The sequence below is a fragment of the Lygodium microphyllum genome, chromosome 3, assembly GCF_053477565.2.
Source record: "Lygodium microphyllum isolate KBCC chromosome 3, Lygodium_microphyllum_v1.1.10, whole genome shotgun sequence".
NCBI lineage: Eukaryota > Viridiplantae > Streptophyta > Polypodiopsida > Schizaeales > Lygodiaceae > Lygodium > Lygodium microphyllum.
Genome location: NC_141137.1, coordinates 8,274,409 through 8,293,647, shown reverse-complemented (window position 1 = coordinate 8,293,647; position 19,239 = coordinate 8,274,409). Strand labels below are relative to the sequence as shown.

General features: G+C 41.7%; 1 protein-coding gene across 8 annotated transcripts; it reads right to left on the bottom strand.

Moving 5' to 3' along the window:
• Positions 1-917: 917 nt before the first annotated feature.
• LOC148038038 (pentatricopeptide repeat-containing protein At3g53360, mitochondrial-like) lies at positions 918-18,976 on the bottom strand. 8 transcript variants are annotated; one of them, XM_087668169.1, is made up of 4 exons: positions 18,465-18,976; positions 11,052-11,213; positions 5,523-5,890; positions 918-5,414 (listed from the first exon to the last, which is right to left on the bottom strand). In XM_087668169.1, the coding sequence occupies exons 2-4, from the start codon at positions 11,086-11,088 to the stop codon at positions 3,327-3,329; spliced, it is 2,493 nt and encodes an 830-aa protein (XP_087524295.1). In that variant the 5' UTR covers positions 11,089-11,213; positions 18,465-18,976; the 3' UTR covers positions 918-3,326. The 8 variants fall into 8 exon arrangements, with proteins under 8 accessions (XP_087524295.1, XP_087524289.1, XP_087524305.1 ...); XM_087668179.1 differs by having other exon boundaries at positions 919-5,345; XM_087668195.1 differs by lacking the exon at positions 18,465-18,976 and having other exon boundaries at positions 919-5,414; positions 5,523-5,625; positions 5,796-5,890; positions 11,052-11,096.
• Between the last annotated feature and the right edge of the window lie 263 nt (positions 18,977-19,239).

Here is a 19,239-nt window from a genome sequence, read left to right as displayed (position 1 = left end):
CAATCATCAGAACCTATACAAGAGTCTTGTAGACGTCCCGCTATACGCAAGACTGGTATGTAGATTTCTAGCTTTACATTATATGCTTAGCATTTAGCCAACATCAATATTTGTAAGTAAACTTTATTTTGATGATAGGATTTCAATACCAAAGTATCATAGATGCTATGTTGGTAGACGTGACATTGATCGACGATTTTGCATTGGATGGGTATATTTTTCACCATCCTCTATATACACATCTATTGTAATGGTTGTTTACGCTTTGTTATTATGTTTTCAATTTTAGCATTCAATCCTTCATGGAGGAAAATACCATCAACTCTTACCAGCGTGATGGTGCCCATCATATGAGATTGCTAAGTTATTGTTTGCAGATTTTTCTACATCTTTGCTTGTTGTTGGCCTTGAGGCAAAGGTATATGTTCTTACATTAGTTTAGTTTATAAACTCGTGTGATATTGCATGGTCTTATACATCTTTACATTTGAAAGGATTCCTGAATGAAATACATTTTCTAGTGCACTTGTCAAAGGTGTCATGGACCTAGCCCATAGATTCTTGGTAGATGAGGGATTCTTGGTGACTTTGGGACTTGCACGACACTTTGAAAAAGTACTTAGAGGAGCTCGTGCCATTGGATTGAGTCTTCATCGCACATGGACTCGTGTGTGTGAGGGTGAATATAGACACCCTTATACTCGAGAGGAGGTAAGTGTGTTGAAGACAAACTTATAACTTTTTAAAATAAAAGTTTAAGTAGCTAACAAGATGATTGTGTATTGCTAGGTCATAGACCTTACTATTGGCTTTGTTTTATCGAGGGATGTGCGTCTCTTCATATGTTAGAGAGGCTAGCGAGAGGATTAGCCCATACAGGTTTCTTGCCTCTCATAGCTTCCTCTTCAAGACAAACCTCCAAGGCACATTATTTGAGCACACTTATGTAGATGGTATAGAGATTCGAGGGGGTGCAAAAAGAGCACTAACTTTTTATAGGTGCATTATACACTCTTAGACTGGTTTATACTTTGCATTGAGATACATCATGCTTTTGTTATGGATGTTACTAAATGGTTTCTTTTGTAGGTGGCTCCTTGCTACATTCACAAAGGATCTTAATATATATTCTCCTCTTATGTGCTCGTCCAGCGCTATGATAGCAAGTGCAAAAAAAAGACCCAAATTAGTGCCTTGCAAAAACCCCCCCATCTTCTCAGAACCCATTAGTGCAACTGCTGTGACATATCGGGCCAGCGTGCAGATAGGCAGGTAGGGGGCAAGAGGGCAAGAGCTGACATGATGATATGCCAGGCAGCCAGCCATGATACGGTAGGCATGCTGGGCAGGCTGGTTCCCAAGAAGTTGGAAGCACCTGGCCTACACAAGGGGCTTAACTCCTCTTCACCAACCCCTTTCGCATTCGCAGGATGACAACTGCGGATTTATTGATCGCGGCATCATTTTAACAGTGCAGTCTCGGAAAGTGTTGTTCCTCGCTCTGATTGGAGACCTGTTCTCCACATAGCAGAGCAGCAGTATTCTGCAGATAGAGAGTACATCCGGTGTGTGCAATATTGCATACCAACTAATTGATTGCCCTTGTATACATCCTAATTTACTAATATAGCATAAGTAGAAGGATCTTCCCATCTTGGGTTCTCTTCCCTCCTTTGAGTTGTTCATGTGTCGAAGATGTGTCATTAGAGCTCCTGCCAATGGTTGCCAATGGTTTGATTCTCCAGAGCAGTCAACCAGAGTTGAGCAGGCATGTATCATTCTTTCTTCTCAACATTATTGTACACACTTAATGGACTTAGGTAGTTTCCAAGATCTTGCTGTCAAAAGTGGTAGCAATGGAAGCATAAACATATGCTGTAATAAATTACTGAAACACAAGACAAAAGAGAAAAGGAAAAAAAGAACATTAGAGAACACAATACAGATGAGAACTCAGATGTATGCTCAGGAAATGGAATCCATAGATCCAACACAAGACAATCGCATACAACACTGAGTCACTGGCTGCGTGGGCACCAGCACCGGCTCCTCTCTCCACGGAGTCTCCACACGTGTGATGGCAGATGAGTGACTGAGTGAGGAGGAGCCTGAATATATAGGACAAAAATATGTCCTCAATATGATCAGGTCGACCAGCAATAAATGCGAAATATGACCAAAATGAAGACCATGAAAATGCCTAAAATATCCTAAATAATGTGCCCAGCCTTTGCATGCACAGACTCGTACATGAGCTGGCATATCTGCTAACACTTGCCCCTCAACAAATGGTCCAAACATGTCACTTTTCTGAGTAAGCATAAGTCCATGGCTGCATGGCCTTGAAATATCAAGAGGCATGTGTTTGAACATTTTAGAAGGACACTTTGTAAGAAGATTGCTGCTTGGAGTAAAAGCAGTTTAACTGTTTGACAAGGCACTATCAAGAAGTGAAGCCCATGCTGCTTGGCTCCTATAAAATGCTGCTGTCATTACTTTGACTGACTGACTGAATCCGGGCCAGGGTTGCTTTTTCATTCCTAGTCTAGCCCTGCTTCTTTGATCAGGATGGAGGCTTGGCCTCTTGGGGCCAAGCTTTAGGTACCCATTCATGCTACCATGGTGATTGCTTCTTTGGCACATCTGTTCTAGTGGAGGTGATGAAATCTTCTTCCACATCTTTTGCATCAGATTCTAAGTTGGCAGCTTAGCCCACTTCGGCTACTCCTTCAGCATCGACATCCATGGTTTGAGGCAACAGGGTGTTGCCTTCCCCAATTGTACGTTAAGGTTTCAGCTTGTCTCCTTTGTCCTCATCATTGGCATCCCTTCCCTGTTGTATCTATCCAATCATTTTTACATTGTAAATAGACATTTGGGCAAGTGAGGACCCATGCTTACACAGTGTCATTTGTGTTCATCACTTCTGATGTGACTGTCTAAAACTCATGCCCAAGCACTCCTAACAATAGCCCAACACTACGACGCTGCAGTTTGTGCATCAGCCAGTTCACATCTGATTCTGTTTACCATCCAATTATTTCTGCAGGTTAATTTTTCCCCTGTTCTATAGGACTAGCATCACAGCTCCCACATGCCAGAAGAATGGTGTAAAAGCTACTGCAAGCCACTTATGTTCCAACGAGAAACATCCAATGCTGCTCTTTCAAAGAGCTCACTCTAAGATGGATGTGACTGAAGAGGTAACATGCTACTGTCCTGGCTTCCAATATCAGGCAGCCAGACCTGATGTTGCTTCTTTAACCAGATTTTCCTGAGGCCATAGATGCTCTAGCATCTTCCTCAAAACCTCCTGGCAAAGCTAGTCAGTCTTTCAATCCTCCACACAATGACAATTTCAAAGAAGAGATACTACTATTGAGAGGAGCCGAGAGGTTCATGAAATCATTAAATTCAAGTGTAGACAATAATACTCCTTCTAAACAAGGCAAATATGCTTGGTTCTTAATCTCCAGAATTAGTCTCTTCATCTTAGCATTAATAGCAATTGTTTGATAGCTACTACTATCTCCCACCACAAACTCATGTACATTTTTGTCGATTTCTGTAAGCGCCTTTCCGGGAATTTTCCAAGAGCGGGTGCATTTTCTCAGCTCCTCTACTTTATCTGCATTGCTTATCATGCCAGCATAAGCATAGACATGTGACATCAGCACATAGCCAGCAGCCTTTTCGCCATCCATGACAAGGATCTGATCAAAGCACCGACTTGCTATCTCTACATTGCCATGTATCCTACAGTTGCCAAGAAGTGAAACCCAACCTACCAGATTGTATTTGAAAGGCATAATCTGCAGCAAATCTTCTGCATATTTCAAGTGTCCAGCCCGGCCAAGAAGGTCTACTAAGGAGTTGCAAAGGTCAAGGGTAGGTGCAATGCCATGATCTTGTGACACAGAGTTGAACTGAAGACACCCACTCTGTACTTGGCCACTATGACTGCAGGATGAGAGGACACCAACAAAGGAAGCACTGTCAGGATTCAAACCTTCTTGCTGCATATCTTCAAAATACTGCAAGGCCAACCTGAAGTTGCTACATTGAGCACACAGCGTGATCATTGAGCACCATAAGATCATATCACGAGAAGGCAATGCATCAAAAACATCACAAGCGGCCCCAAGGCTACCACACTTAGCATACATATCAATAAGACTGTTCGCAATGCGTGTGTTAGAAGCATAACCATTCTCCACTATTTGAATATGAAGCAGTTTGCCTCGCTGAAGAAACGCTACAGCAGAGCAAGCCTTCAAGGCTGAAAGGAATGTGGCCTGATCTGGCAGTAAACCAACATGTAGCATTTGTTGATACAAGTTGAAAGTCTCCTCACCACATCCATGCATAGCATATCCTTCCATCATGACATTCCAAGTCACCACATCTTTTCTTGATATGCAGCTAAATACCCTGCCTGCTTCCTCTAGGCTTTTTGATGTGGCATACATGTCAATAAGGCTGTTGCAAATCATTACACTAGATTCAAACCCACGTTCAACTATGTGACCATGAATTATCTGACCTTGTAGCAAGGATTCTGTGTTGGCTGTCAAAAGGCAGTTGTACGTGATTTCATCAGGTTCAACTCCTCCATGTTGCATCTCCTGCAAAAGTTCAACAGCCCTCTGGCCAAGACCATGCTCTGCACACCCTGCAAGCATTACATTCCATGTCACTATATCTCGATTTGACACTCTATGGAACAAACATGATCCATCCTCAAAACTTCCACATTTGCTATACATATCAATAAGGGTGTTTGCCACAGACATGCCATCCTCTAAATTCTTTTGTATGATAAAAGCATGTACTAACCTGCCCTGGAAAAGTGACTTAACAGTGCAGAGAGCTTTCAAAGTATTTATAAATGTGATCCTGTTTGGTTCCACATTTTCTTCTAGCATTTTTTGAAGTAGTACCACAACTTTATGGCCATTCTCCTGTTGAGCATGGCCAGCAATAAAGGCATTCCAAGCTACAATATCACGCTTCCGTAGCTTATGAAACAGAGATGCTGCATCTTCAAGATTGTGACATTTTGCATAGAAGTCAATTAGAGTGTTGGTAACACACACATCAGTGTCCAACCCAGACTCCACAATGTCCCCATGAATCAGTTTAGCCTCATACAAAGCTGTAATATTTGAGCAAGCTTTGAGAATACTTACAAATGAAATGGCATTGGGAGTTCCCCCTTCATGCAGCAATCTCCTGTAATAATCAAGTGCAGTCTGACCTTGTCCGAGAAGAATACATCCTGAGATTATTGAATTCCACGTCACGAGGTCCCGGTTAATGAATTTTTCAAACAGCCCATGGGCATCCTCCAGGCACCCACATTTTGCATACATGTCAATGAGTGTATTCAAAAGGGACACTTGTGTATCTGAAACCTTATCGATTATGTAAAAATGAATAACTCTCCCTTGATTTAGTGCTGCAACACCTGAACACGCTTTGAGGATGCAGATAAATATGACTTGGTCAGGCTCAATACTCACCTGCAGCATGTTATAAAAGAGTTGAAAAGCCTCTTGTTCCCGACCATGATCTGCATATCCACCAATTATCACACCCCATGACACTAAGTCGCGTTCGACTAATCTGTCAAACACACTACGAGCATCATCAATACTTCCACATTTGGCATAGAAGTTAATCAAAGTGTTCCCCACGAAAGCATGTAAATCTAGACCAGCTTCAAAAACATGAGCATGAATTAGCTTGCCCACTGTTGAGAGATTTGCAGTTGTGCATGCTTTAAGAATAGTTACAAAGGAATGACTATTGAAAGGAGTGCTTGATTGCTGCATCTGCTTGTAACATTTTATGGCCTGCTTAGCTTCTACAAGCTTGGATTTCGGAATGGCTGCACAAACATCCAAATACAGAAATGTTAGAAGCCACTGCAATCAGACATTGCCGAACAAATACACACACATACACATGCATACAGGCACGTCCATGGACTTTTTGTTTCTTGAATCACTGGTCTGTTCTTAAAATAAGAAATGTATAAAGGAGCGCTTGCTTCACTTTGGCATTATGGACCATACAGGAAACTAGAAACAACTTGGTCTTTGGAAATGTCATATTGATCTTTTATGCTTTTTCAAAGAAATTATTGCAGCAATTACTTTATGTTTGCCTTCAGTTACAAGACACTCATACACCTGCCCTTTTGGCTAAACGTTATCATATGTGGATTAGGTCCAATCCTGTGATGTGCAGATCAAGTAAAGGCACACGCATTAGTAGTTTCCTGACCTTCCTCCAAATAGGCATATGACGCATCCTAAGTGCAAAGTTTCTACATGTTTGTGGAAAGTAAGGACGTGTCTATTAATGTCAATCACAGCATTAATTGTCACAGTGCCATTGCTTTACCGAGTGATAAGCTCAAGAGTTTCAGTTTCAGCCAGAGATGGTTGAAACAAACTGCTCCAGTGAATGTTTTCCAGTCTGACAGAGTTGCCATGTGCATCTTGTCTACCACTCCAAGTGGTATCAACCAAAACTACTTGTCAATCTTGAGTGAGTCTTGTCCTTCAAATGTTCCTCACTGTCTATCAAGAAGAACTTTCAGAATGCTCCAGAAACCATTGACCAAAAGTATCAATGCCAATTGCACTCCCAATACACGTGCTAACAGAATTCTCCCAGGTTGATTTTGCTTTAAAGAATCATGTAACAAGAGTAGGTTTTCTGGCCAATGCATGCTCAGGGCCATCAAAGAACTTAAGGCACCATGCATCTTTGGAGAGATGCAGTTATTTACTCTATGCTTCATTTATCAAAGATAACAAAGTATCCTTTAATCCATGCCAAAATATATTAAATAATTCGACTCTTGAGACCATCCAACTAGGAGCTGTTGATTTACCCCAAAGCTGACTTGCCTTTATTCTACTCATGTATTGTTAAGTGGGTTTCCTATCTCATCTATACACTTGAATAGGCTGCGTTAAATCTGGCATGTTCCTTCCTGCGTTAACATGATTAAGTGTTTCTGGAGTGGAGAATAGTCTGGAAAAGTGTAGCACAAATACATCCTGCAACTGTGCTTTGTTGTAAGTCCATTTGCCACTTGATACACAGATCCTATGGATATATTGGTGCCTTAGATTATTGTGCACATTTCCCAAAAATACTAAAAAGGTATCTTGAAATGTTTTCATTTTCTGTTTTCCTTGCAACAGTTTGGTGTGTTTATACGTTTATCTCACAGAAATGCAAATGTTTTTGTTCAAATGGAACTTGTTGCTGTCTTCTTGCAAATGCAAAAGCTCTCTTTGCAATTTGCACATGTTCTCTTATATTACCCATACAAGACTTACAATCATCTTGTATAACCAACTTGTGCTCATGAAGCAAAGTGATGTCAACCAAAGTCCGTGTCAATATGTGCATACAAGAATAGTATTACCTTCCTCTCACCAAGTTCCAACCAACCAAACATCTCATGCTGCAAATTGCTGTCAACCAATAAGATTCTTTCATCAAGCAATAAGTGCCAACTGTGGAGCCAATGAGTTGAGGGGCCTCAGGCTGCTCGTATGGACAGAGACAAAGTTGCTTGATTCAGAGTTTGTAAAAGACACTGACTTGTATATTAAGGATGATGTCCAGAGCATATTGGAGATGGATGCCCCGTCATCTACTTCTAGTACTACTCACATGTAATGACAAGGTACCCTTGAGGCTTTGTTGGATCCGCAAGAGGAGACCAATGCTGTTGTCGCTTACTACTTCTATGCACATCACATTGGCTTTCATATTGCAAGGTGAAATTTTAAAAATAATAATTCATCTATTAATGGATCAGAGTTTAATGATGATCTTCATCTTTCCATACAATATTTACCTTTTAGTTTCAAAACTTAGTGTACACACTAAATGTGTGATGATGTGTACGATTAGGTTTTTCAAGACATTGCTAAAGAAGGTTGCCAAATATGACACCACATACAACCACCATCATCACAAACCTTGCATACTACTCTATTGAAGAGAGGGAGACACAAGCTTGAGCAGGCTGTGGAGGAGATCACAAAGATGCTTTGGGCATGCCATGGTGTGGCATTAATCACAAATGGATGGAGTGACAGCCACAGGAGATCCATTCATGGGCTATTAGCCTATGCTCGATAAGATGTATTTTGTTTCATCCCATGTCAAGCACAGGCAAGAGTGCTGATATACTTGCCCATGAGTTCAAAGACACCATTGAGATGGGTGGCTTAGAGAATGTGATGGCATTCCTAGTAGATGGTGAGCCAACAAATAGAACTAATGACGCTATACTTGAGGGCCAATATGGCTACATTATAGTTTGGTTTTGCATGCTCGCTACTTGAATAATCTTCTCAAGGATATTGGAAGCTTTCAAGGGTTGAGCCAATGATTACTAGAGCAGTGGCATGATGGAATGCCCATGCATCTCCTTTGCATTCATCTACATACATGTTGGACACTAAGTTTTAGGGTTGTGGACAAAAGAATGGCAAGTTGTTCTGCAATGGAAAGAGGTCCCTGGAGCACATAATTCCTGATGTTGATATGAGGCAATTACTAAGAGACCAACTTGCAGCCTACAGGGTTTGCATAGTTGGATAGGTTTAGTAAGGACAATCCTTTGTGGTGGGAGGAGTTAGCCATCATATTGAATGAACACTACACAATATATAAGGACCAATCGAATGCTGCAAATAAGCACACAGAACCAAAGAAGTCTAGTGTCTGAAGGCTCAACAGCCATAATTGATAAATGTTTGAAGACTAGCTAGATTGCATATCATGAAAGAGCCAAGGCCCAAGTGGCAAAGCGAACGGTACATACAAAAATAAAGTCAAAATTCACAACTCAAATTGACTACAATACTAAGCACTTGATAAACTATCAAGACTAATACCAAGTGCTCAAGAGCTGTAGATCTACTCCAAGATGTCCATGACAACATCCTCAAGACTTCAAAATACTCATCTCACACGTCATTGGTGCCTTACTTTTGCTGCCTCCTCAATCTCTCAGACCTACCCTCTTGTATGCCTCTCTTGCTCCATCTCCCACTAAGTAAAGGGATCAGCCTTTGCAATCGCACCCCTTGCAATGCATACGCAAGTTTGCACTGATGAAGATAGATAGTGGCCTTGTGCACACCAAGGCTACTGCTCCTCTTGGAGGCAATGTGACTATAAGAGCTCCACAATTACTGCAAACAAGAGGATATCCCATTCTCAAAGTGGGGTCCCCCCATTCCAACCATGTTTGTCATCGCCATTCCACGTTCCATGCGGCTATGCCTTGGTGTCATCACTTCCAACTCCTACATGTGTCCAAGACTCATAACTCAAATTGACTACAGTACTAAGTACTCAATAAACTATCACAAATAATACCAAATGTTGAAGAGCTGTAGGTCTACTCCAAGATGTCCATGACAATATTCTCAGGATCTCAAGAGAGTCGTCTCGTACATCACTAGTGTTGTCCTTTTGCTGCCTCCTTAGTCTCTCTGACTTACCTCCTATATACCTCTCCTGCTCCATCTCCCACTAAGTAAGGGATCAGCCTTTGCACTCGCACCTCTTGCAAAGCATACACAAGTTTGCACTGACCAAGACAAGATTAGTGGCCCTATGCACACCAAGGCTGCTGCTCCTCTTGGAGGCAATGTGAATATAAGACCTCCACAATTGTCCAAACAAGAGGAGATCCCATTCCCAGAATGGGGCCTCCCCATTCCAACCATGTTTGTCATTCTCATTCCCTGTTCCATGTGGCTATGCCTTGGTGGCATCACTTCCAACTCCTTGATGTGTCTACACAGCTGTGTTTTGCAGGCTGCCCTGCCACACTGCTAATTTCCTGATCCTACTGCTGCATTTCAGCTTTGGCACACTTTTTGACATCATAGGGCTGCTACATTTTGCAGTCCACATTGTGCTCCTCTGTTTGGTGTCCACTACTGCCCTAAGACTGTTGTGTTTGACATCATGTTGCCAAGGGATTTTCCCAAAAGTGAGCCTTAGAATTTGAAAGCCATGTTTGTTGCCAAAACATCTTCCCAAAAGCCAAGCTTAGATTTCATATAGACCTTTGCATTGAAAGCTGACTAATATTTGGATCATCTTAGCATTGGCTTCCAATCATCAATGGCATGTTTACTAAATGGATGTCAAGTCAAACTTCCTAAATGGTGTTCATTAGGAGTAGCTTTATGTTGAACAGCCACTAGGTTACAAAGTTCCAAGGTAAGATGGTCATACTTATCACTTTGTGGAAGGTCCTCTATGGCCTAAAGCATGCACCCCGAGCTTGGTATCAACAAGGGATTGACCACTGCTTTTTTAAACTATGACTTTTGGAGGTCAACGTGCAAACCCAATCTCTACTTCAGATTGGCGAATATCTTGGTGACTTATGATGAACATGTATACTGAGGTCACATAATTCAAATAAGGAAAGCTATGCCACATTAATCTTACTGAAACTGAGCCACAGAATGATGCATCAGCCACATATGCATGAATTCAACATTTCCTATTGTACCACAAAATTATGCCAAAATATGTTTACAACCTCATAACCATTCTACACACACTTAAAGCATACATTGCGAAGGTCAAAGATAGCAGCAAGTGCATTTGCATTTCATGTAATCATTGCCCAAATTATTTTTCTCTCTCTTCAGTATCTAGATTCTAACTTAAATTATGACAACTATTTCGTGCTACAAACATTTTTAGTGCAGTTTATGTGTTACCCAATAGGCATTTGCCTCAACACAGTCAGACATCCTATTCTTCATTTTTCAGCATGAATCAAAAAATTGTAAGCCATCGCCACATGCACACACAGATTTTAAAAACACATTTTTCTCTAACAAATCATACATCCATATACACTTGAATATTTCACATAAACTCAGAAAACAGCTTCCACAACTCTAACCTAATATCATGAAATTTGGATGCATATCAGTATCTAAAAACATACTTCCTCGAGTTGAATAAGAACAGCAGTTCACCTGAACATGTGCGCACAAAAGCTTGACTATGGCTCATACTTGATGCTTTCCTAAGATTTGACTCATGTTTGTCATCAGAAACAGCTTCATAGCCATAATCAAAATAGGCTTATCAGATCAGGTCCATTGCGATTTATGATATATATAATATATATGCCTTGCCTGTGCGCATATATACATCAACATATAATAAGCATAATGAAGCAACAAATGACCAGATGTAACCAACAATCATGTAACTAGTCACAAGTTAGCTCAAATGAAAAAAACAAATACAATTCAGATATCAATTGCAGTATCTTGACTTGATTATTTGCAAGCAGTGGAGCATGTAAACCTATGTGCATGGCCAAGTTATGTAACTGAGAAAAGTAAGTATTCCTCATATCACAGCATCAACATCAACATGTATGCAATTTACATGAACAAGGGATACAATGTGTCTTGTGTCGAACAAGGGATGTAATGTGTGTTTCTAGTATTTAGACCAGCTTCCAAAAACGTAAGGTATCACCATTGTATTTCTTATTGCACACATTGGTCTCTAAGCATGTGGATTTCATCTATGGGCGTTAAAACCATTGAGTTTTATCCCTCGCATCTAACACACTCCTACCCCAAAGAGACCACATGCAACAAAACAAGAGTGTCACACAAGAGTGCCCAATGCCCTATGAGGATCACAAAGGCAATGTATACCTTCTTCTGAACACCCAATTTTGATGAGTCTTTTTTCTTTTGATTTCTACAACCTTCAAGTTCCTTAAAGTACAATTATAGCATATGATCACCCTCAAGGATGTCAAAAATGAAGTAATGAAGAGCTAATGCTACATGAATGACAAGGTAATGCTGCCAGTGCTGCAAATAGTGAACTACTATGCATGCAGCTCTGAGTCGACCACTCTGAAGAAGTAAAGGGGACATATGCTTGCACACAATGCAAGGGGGATACAAACATAATGCAATGCAAGGGGTAATGCAAATTCTATGAACATGCATGCTACAAGTGTCACTTGAGCAATGTACTTGTATGAGAATAACATGTGAAAAGAATAACCACCATAATAGCCCCAAGGTAAGGCTTGTAACTCAACCTCAGGAAGGGAAGTTATGAAAGTGCACAATAGACAGGAACACAAAATAAAGTTAAAATGCAAAAGAATAGAAGGAATACTTATTTGAAAGCATTGATAGAAGGCTGCACATAGGGTTGTCCTATCCAACAGACAGATTGACCCATCCGATCCGTCCTATCCCACCTGACCCATACGATCCCGGCCCAGCTAGTCAAATCAGCTCCCAAGAGTCCATTGAGCTAGTCAACTACACCTGCCCAAGCTCAAACTAGACCATTTCTTACACTTCTTTTTCCCTTCTTTTGCCCATTTTTTAAATCAATGGCTCCCTCATTCCTCCAACAGCTCTCTACTATAGTCTCTCTCTCTCTCACACACACACAAACACACACACACACTCTCTCTCTCTCTCTCACACACGAGGACGTGAAAATTTGATGCTTTGCTTATCTTTAATTGACATTTGATTAAAGGATTAATCAAATGTGCAATTAAAAGATGCCCATGTGGGGTGCAAGTTACTTTTTCACAGTTGAAGGTCGAAGGACCCTATGAAAAAGATGGGTGTTAAAGGCAAAAGTTGTAACAAGTTACACTTGTTAGATTCTAGGTGAATTCCGGTGTCAGTTTGCCCCTAGGACCATTAATTGGCCATTAAGTGTCAGTGGTGACACTAGGGACTAGGCATTAATTAATGGATTAATGCTTGTCCAAGGATCAATTAATGCATGGGACCATTTTGGGCCTAGCCAATTAATTTTTGGATGGGCAAGGTCAATTTTCTGGGCATGGATTAAGGGCTGAATTAATTTTCAGAATTGCCAAGTGGCAGCTTTCTTAATCCATTTTCAGCAATTTCCGGCCATTTAATTAATTTTCAGAATTAAATGGCCGGAAATTGCTGAAAATGGATTAAGAAAGCTGCCACTTGGCAAAACTTTCCCATACAAGTGGGGGAAAGGCTAAATAGGGCTGAAGGGAGAGGGAAATCTCGTTTTTTCATTTTGCAGCTGTTGGGAAGAGGTGTTGGATTGTTGCTACCAGCTTTTGGGGCCATTTCCCAGTCATTAGAGACCATTTTGGTGATGGAGATTGCATATTCTTGACCTTGGAAGCTGGCAATTGCTGCTGATGCACTTTCTCCTGAAGATCACAGTCTCTGATGCTCCTATTGTTGGTGGTGCATCCGTTTGGGGCTGGTGCAGCAAGGCAGCAGCTGATTTTGATCAGTTCTTCGCGACAAATCTCAGAATTTTCTCTCTCTACAGCATTCTCTCATCTCCTTCAGCCTATGCTCAGTCATTCTCAGCAATTCTCAACCATTTGGAGAAGATTACAGCCATTTTTGGTGGGCTGATCTGTAATGCAGTAAACCCTAATCTATAATAGAAATTAGGGTTTAGCAGTCACCTTGGGATCCGTACCAGAGATTGAAGGCTCAAGGGACTGAAATCAACAGTTGATAATTGAAGATTATCAAGGGATTTCAAGAGCCAGCCCATCCCAAATTGATTTGGGGCAGCATTTGGCCAGCCAAGGGTCAAATTGGAGAAGAAGTCCTAGGTGAATCAAGGGGCAAATGACCCAAAAGGCTTGCTTGTCATTTATGACAGCAAGAGCAATTGGTTAGCAAGAGGAGATTAAAGAATCTCAAGTTGTACTCCTTCCAATTGAATGAAAGCTAAAGAAATACTGCAAGGGGTGCCAGTTTTGGGGCCAACAGGGTGTCTACTATCTAAGAATGTTATCGTAAAGTGTGTATTTCATTTTATGCGCATTTATTTATTGCTGTAATTAACTCTTAAATCAGGTTATCACCACCCATTCCAAGAAGGAAGGCTGGTTGCACTCTCTCTCTCTCAATATAGCCATCTCTCTTTTTCGTAACTCTCTCTCTCTCTCTCTCTCTCTCTTCATTCCTCCCCACCCAAACTCTAAATCCTAAAACACTCACCCTCTCTATAAAATTCCCTGCCCCTCCCCCATCTCATTCATACTTTCTACTCACTTGAGCTTCCCACTCTCTCTACTCCCTCAAGCACTCTACTCCTTCAAGCTATCTCTACTTCCTTAACAGCTATCTCTACTTCCTTAACAGCTCTACCCTTCCTTGTATCCTACTCCCTCAACCTCTCTACCCTTTCTACTCCCTCAATCACTCCATCCTCCACCCTCTTGTGTCTCCACCTCCACCCTCCACCCTCTGCTCTCAAGCTCTTCCTCTCTCTCTCTCTCCATACCCTCAATTATCAACGGCCCCCCTCTTCATGGGGCATTTCGCTTGCATTATGCCTACTTCAAGCTAGTCAAGGATAAATCCAACACTTGCTAGTGGTAATACAAATATTGCCTAAAGATCCAAACCTCATTCATCACCTATCTCCTCATCCACATATGCAAATTGGGAGGAGAGGCCACACTATGCCCTGGTATTCCTAACAATATTTATCAAGAATGTCATTGGAAATACTTGCCATTGAAGCGGTGCAAAGGTGTTTCCATTGGAGGGGGCTCATCTATCCCTTTAAGAAAAGGACATTCAAGTGGTGCACCTATGCCAAAGAGGCAAGCCACTCTTGCCCAAGTAACAAGCCAAGTATCCAGTCCTCTCTCTTTACTTAAAGAGAGAGAAAGGCAAACCGATGTAGAGATTCTACGCACCATAATTGAGTGCAATTGGCCACCATGCTTGCAGCAGGTCCATACACCTTGTCATCATCGACCACGAACTTGTGTTATGCTGTTTGGAAGACTCTACCAGCTGGCAACATCACATCTTGTTGTGTTTTGATCACTTAACAAGCTCCCTGCTGTCACTCAACTTGCTGGTCACATTCAAACTGCTGACATCATCATCCACTCAGCCACATTTGTGTTCTCAGCCTGCTGGACTGCCTATACTACTGCCATCATCATCAACGTCATTAGAGCCTTGTGGACTACTACTGCTGCATTTTGGGATGAGTCACAAGTATGACACTTGGACACCACTCTCAGGCACCTTCACACTGATCTTAGAGACATTGAGGTTCAACGCCTCTTGATTGTATCATCTACAATCTTAGTCATTCATTCTCATTTAGCATCTTGCAGATTATGTTCTCCATGTTGTCTTACATTCTTCTGTTTTCTGTGTTTTCGATACCCTTTCTTCGCACACGTGTGTGACCCATATACCCATGAGATTTACAATTCTAACAGTAGCAACCAGACTACAAGATAAAGATGTGTTTTGAATGTCGATGGCGAGGCAATCCGCGTTTTCACTGTAGCAACCGCATAGGGCAGCAACAGTCTGCATTTGGTGTTGCAAAGGCTGCATATTGGCTGTAGAAGCAGTCCAGAGCAATCAATGATGTGCAGCACTGTTGATGGGCAGCAACGTCCGGTGTTTAGGGCAGTGACAGCAGCATTACAGGCTAGAGCAGTTGGAAAAGGCTAAAGAAGCTGCAATTTGGGCAGCAATAGCAATGCATGCAGCTTGTTCATGACCTGGCAGCAGCAATCACTGTCACCGATGGGCTGTTGAGGCGGGCTGGAATGATGTCACAGCAATGGCAGTTAGTAGAAGAAAGCAACATGCACAAGCTGGACACTTGTAGCCTTCACCTGAAGAAAAACTTATAAAAATAGAACCACACTTCTTGTTATTTTTACCCCCTTTTAGCCATTTCAAAACACGTGAATGGTGGCTCAAACTCTCTCGTCTCCTAAGACCTCTCCCCCATCTTAGAAAAAACTGTTGATGCACTATTACAGCAAAAGATCATTCTAGGATAAAGGATATATTGGATATAGATGATTGTATTGCCAATGCCAGTGATGAACATCCACAACCAATATTGATACCATTATCAGTCCATAGCATGGCACCTTAGACTGTGACTCAACAAGCCTGAGCACAACAGTCACTCCTATGTTTTGGGCAGTAAAGTGGAGATTGTCCGAGGGAGTCTCCCATCAAGGGCTCAAAGAGCACAATTAGTGCACTTAGAGACGCTTTGTGAATTGCCAGTACGCATCAATCCTATGCTAGCAAAGATTAGCAAATAATATCTTGCAAAGGACGTATCCAACCCTCACTATTAAAGACGACACACTTAGCACAGAGAAGTCCTGTCCACACGAGTTTTAGTGAGCATTTATGATCTCGGGAACGAGTTTATTACTGCAGAAGACAGGAGTGGCTGCTTTCACACTTAACCATACAAGTCTATTATTGCAGAAGTATCAACCATAGTTACTTGGAACGGGGAATGGGAATGGGACACCCTGGAACAAGGGAAACGTCCAAGGTCAAGGAACAGGAACGGGGGGAATGGCACGTCTTAAGTGCCCAAATATGCCCTGCATGACACAAACTGCCCTAAATTGCCCCCTATAGTCCCCCAATGCTACAAATCACCCAAATTGCCTTAAATGCCCCATATTGCTCTCAACACCTTAAAAAAGCCACAATTTCCCAAATGCCTTAAATGTCCCTCTAATTGCCCCAATACCCCTCGATGCTCCAAATTGACCCAAATGTCCCAAAATTGACTCAATTATCCCCATAGCTCCAAATTGCCTTGAATTGCCTCAAATGCCCCACCCTTGAAATTAGACAGTATAAATGGGCAATTACCTTGGAATTGAGGATAGGGCTGAAATTTGATTGCGATTTGCAAGAGTTGATAATGCATCAAATTTGAACTTTGCATGGATTCATGATTGGCTTGTGGCTTGTCTTGACACTTTGAATCTTCAACGAGAGAGAGAGAGAGAGAGAGAGAGAGAGAGAGAGAGAGAGAGAGATTAGTGCGTGCACATTAGGCAATGGAAATGGATGAACATGTGGTAGGAATTTGACACAAGCAAGAAGAAAAAATAGAAAAAATGTCAATTTTTGGTAAGTAAGCCTCGAACAGCTGTTCCAAACAAGGAATGGCACGGAACGTTACCTGGCCATTTCACCTCCTTAGAGGATTTGAAACGTGTTAGGCCATTCCTACAAGCTAGAACGGCCATTCCCTATTTTCTATGGCATCAATGCTATCAGGGGATGCCATCCTATACATATAGTTTACCTCGGCGCAACGTGTTGTGATTGGTTTCTTGAAAACTGAAAGAGACTATAAACAAGAAATTGTTGGGTAGAATATTGTGGCTCCTACCGTTGTTCTACACCCCGAGGATCGGCCCCAGGATGCACCGTCTTACATATAGAATACGAACGTAACAGATTCCTCTCATAATATAAATATAACGATCTAGGAGACTACATATATTCCTCACTTAATCAATTTCCCCAAAATATTGAACTACCCTACAACAAAGGGAAATCTTATACTCTCAATGTTGGGATTGCCATGTATCCAAAAATTTATTTTCTAATACTATATTTAGATTCTATATGTAAAGTGTATGGCACTCCATGCTCAAACAACTTAACTAAAACCAGCCTATGTAAAGTGTACAAATAATCTTTTCATGATTTATTTCTAATCGTGCCATGCTGCATTGCTAAGGAACATCACCAGGCTAACTCCTACTACTGAACCTCTTAAAACTTATACGAACACGTTGGTTTACTGCTTGACCAGGCCACATTCCTCTCAGCCTTGAAGGCTTGCTCTACTGTAGTGTATCTTCAGTAAGGCAGGCTGTTTCATATTCAAATAGTGGAGAATGGTTATGCTTCTAGCACATGCATTGTGAACAGCCTTATTGATATATATGCTAAGTGTGGTAGCCTTGGGACCGCTTGTGATGTTTTTGATGCATTGCCTTCTCGTGATATGACCTTATGGTGCTCAATGATCACATTGTGTGCCCAATATAGCAACTTCAGGTTGGCCTTGCACTATTTTGAAGATGTGCAGCAAGAAGGCTTCCTTTGTTGGTGTCCTCTCATCCTGTAGTCATGGTGGCCAAGTATAGAGTGGATGTCTTCAATTCAACTGTGTGTCACAAGATCATGGCATTGCACCTACCCTTGACCTTTGTAACTCCTTACTAGACTTCTTGGGCGGGCCGGACACTAGAACTATGCGGAAGATGAGACACTTAGCACAGAGAAGTCGTGTCCACAAGAATCCTGGTTGCCGAACCACACATTTGACACCTTCCTTTGAGCAATCGAACTTAAGGACAAGGATGAACCTTGCGAGGATAGCACGTGTCTACTTGTAGGAGGCCCTATACAGCTGAGCTATGTTACAATCAGAGAGAACACAACTTATAACATCAATTTCGCGGAAGGATAGTAACCCGGCTATCTAATTTTATCGACATACAGCAAGGCGATCAGCTTGTAGCAGAAGCAAAACTGCTTAATAATGATAAATGAGCCGACCTGTGGCTCGTCGTATCTCGATCTCTCGACCTGGCAAAATCTGCAATCCTCTGTCTTGTGAGACGGAAGCAATCCTCTGTCTGGCAAAATCCTGTCTTAGGAGTGACAACTTCTACCTGTCTTGTGAGACGGAAGCAATCCTCTGTCTGGCAACATCCTGTCTTAGGAGTGACAACTTCTACCTGGCATGCCAACGACTGCTCACGTGAGCAGTGGGCATGTTCAGGTTGGAATTCAGGTTCTTCATCCTGTCTTAGGAGTGACATGCCTGCCCCTTCGACACCACCCGGTTTAGCTTTTCTTGCCGAGAGATCAAAAATGCTCACTAGGCTAGGATTCTTCAATCATGCTTAGGCCTCTGCCAGTGCTTTTGGAAAGACCGGAGTGGCAGCTCTCACACTTAACCATACAAGTTTATTGCTGCAAAAGCATCAACTCTATGAGGGGATGCCATGCTATGCATATAGTTTACCTCAAAGCAACGTGTTGTGTTTGGTTTCTCGAAAACTTAAAGGGACTATGAACTTAAAGGGCCCTTGCACACTCTGTGGTGGATGTTCACTATTATTATACATTATTATAAGTCTACCAAACACACACACACACACTCTCTCTCTCTCTCTCTCGTTAGAGCATTATAAAGTATGATAGGTTACCTAGCCATACTTTACATAGTTTTTGGGAGTCACGCACACACACACACACACTCTCTCTCTCTCTCTCTCTCTCTCTCTCTCTCTCTCTCTCTCATTGGCCATTATTCATCTATATTTGG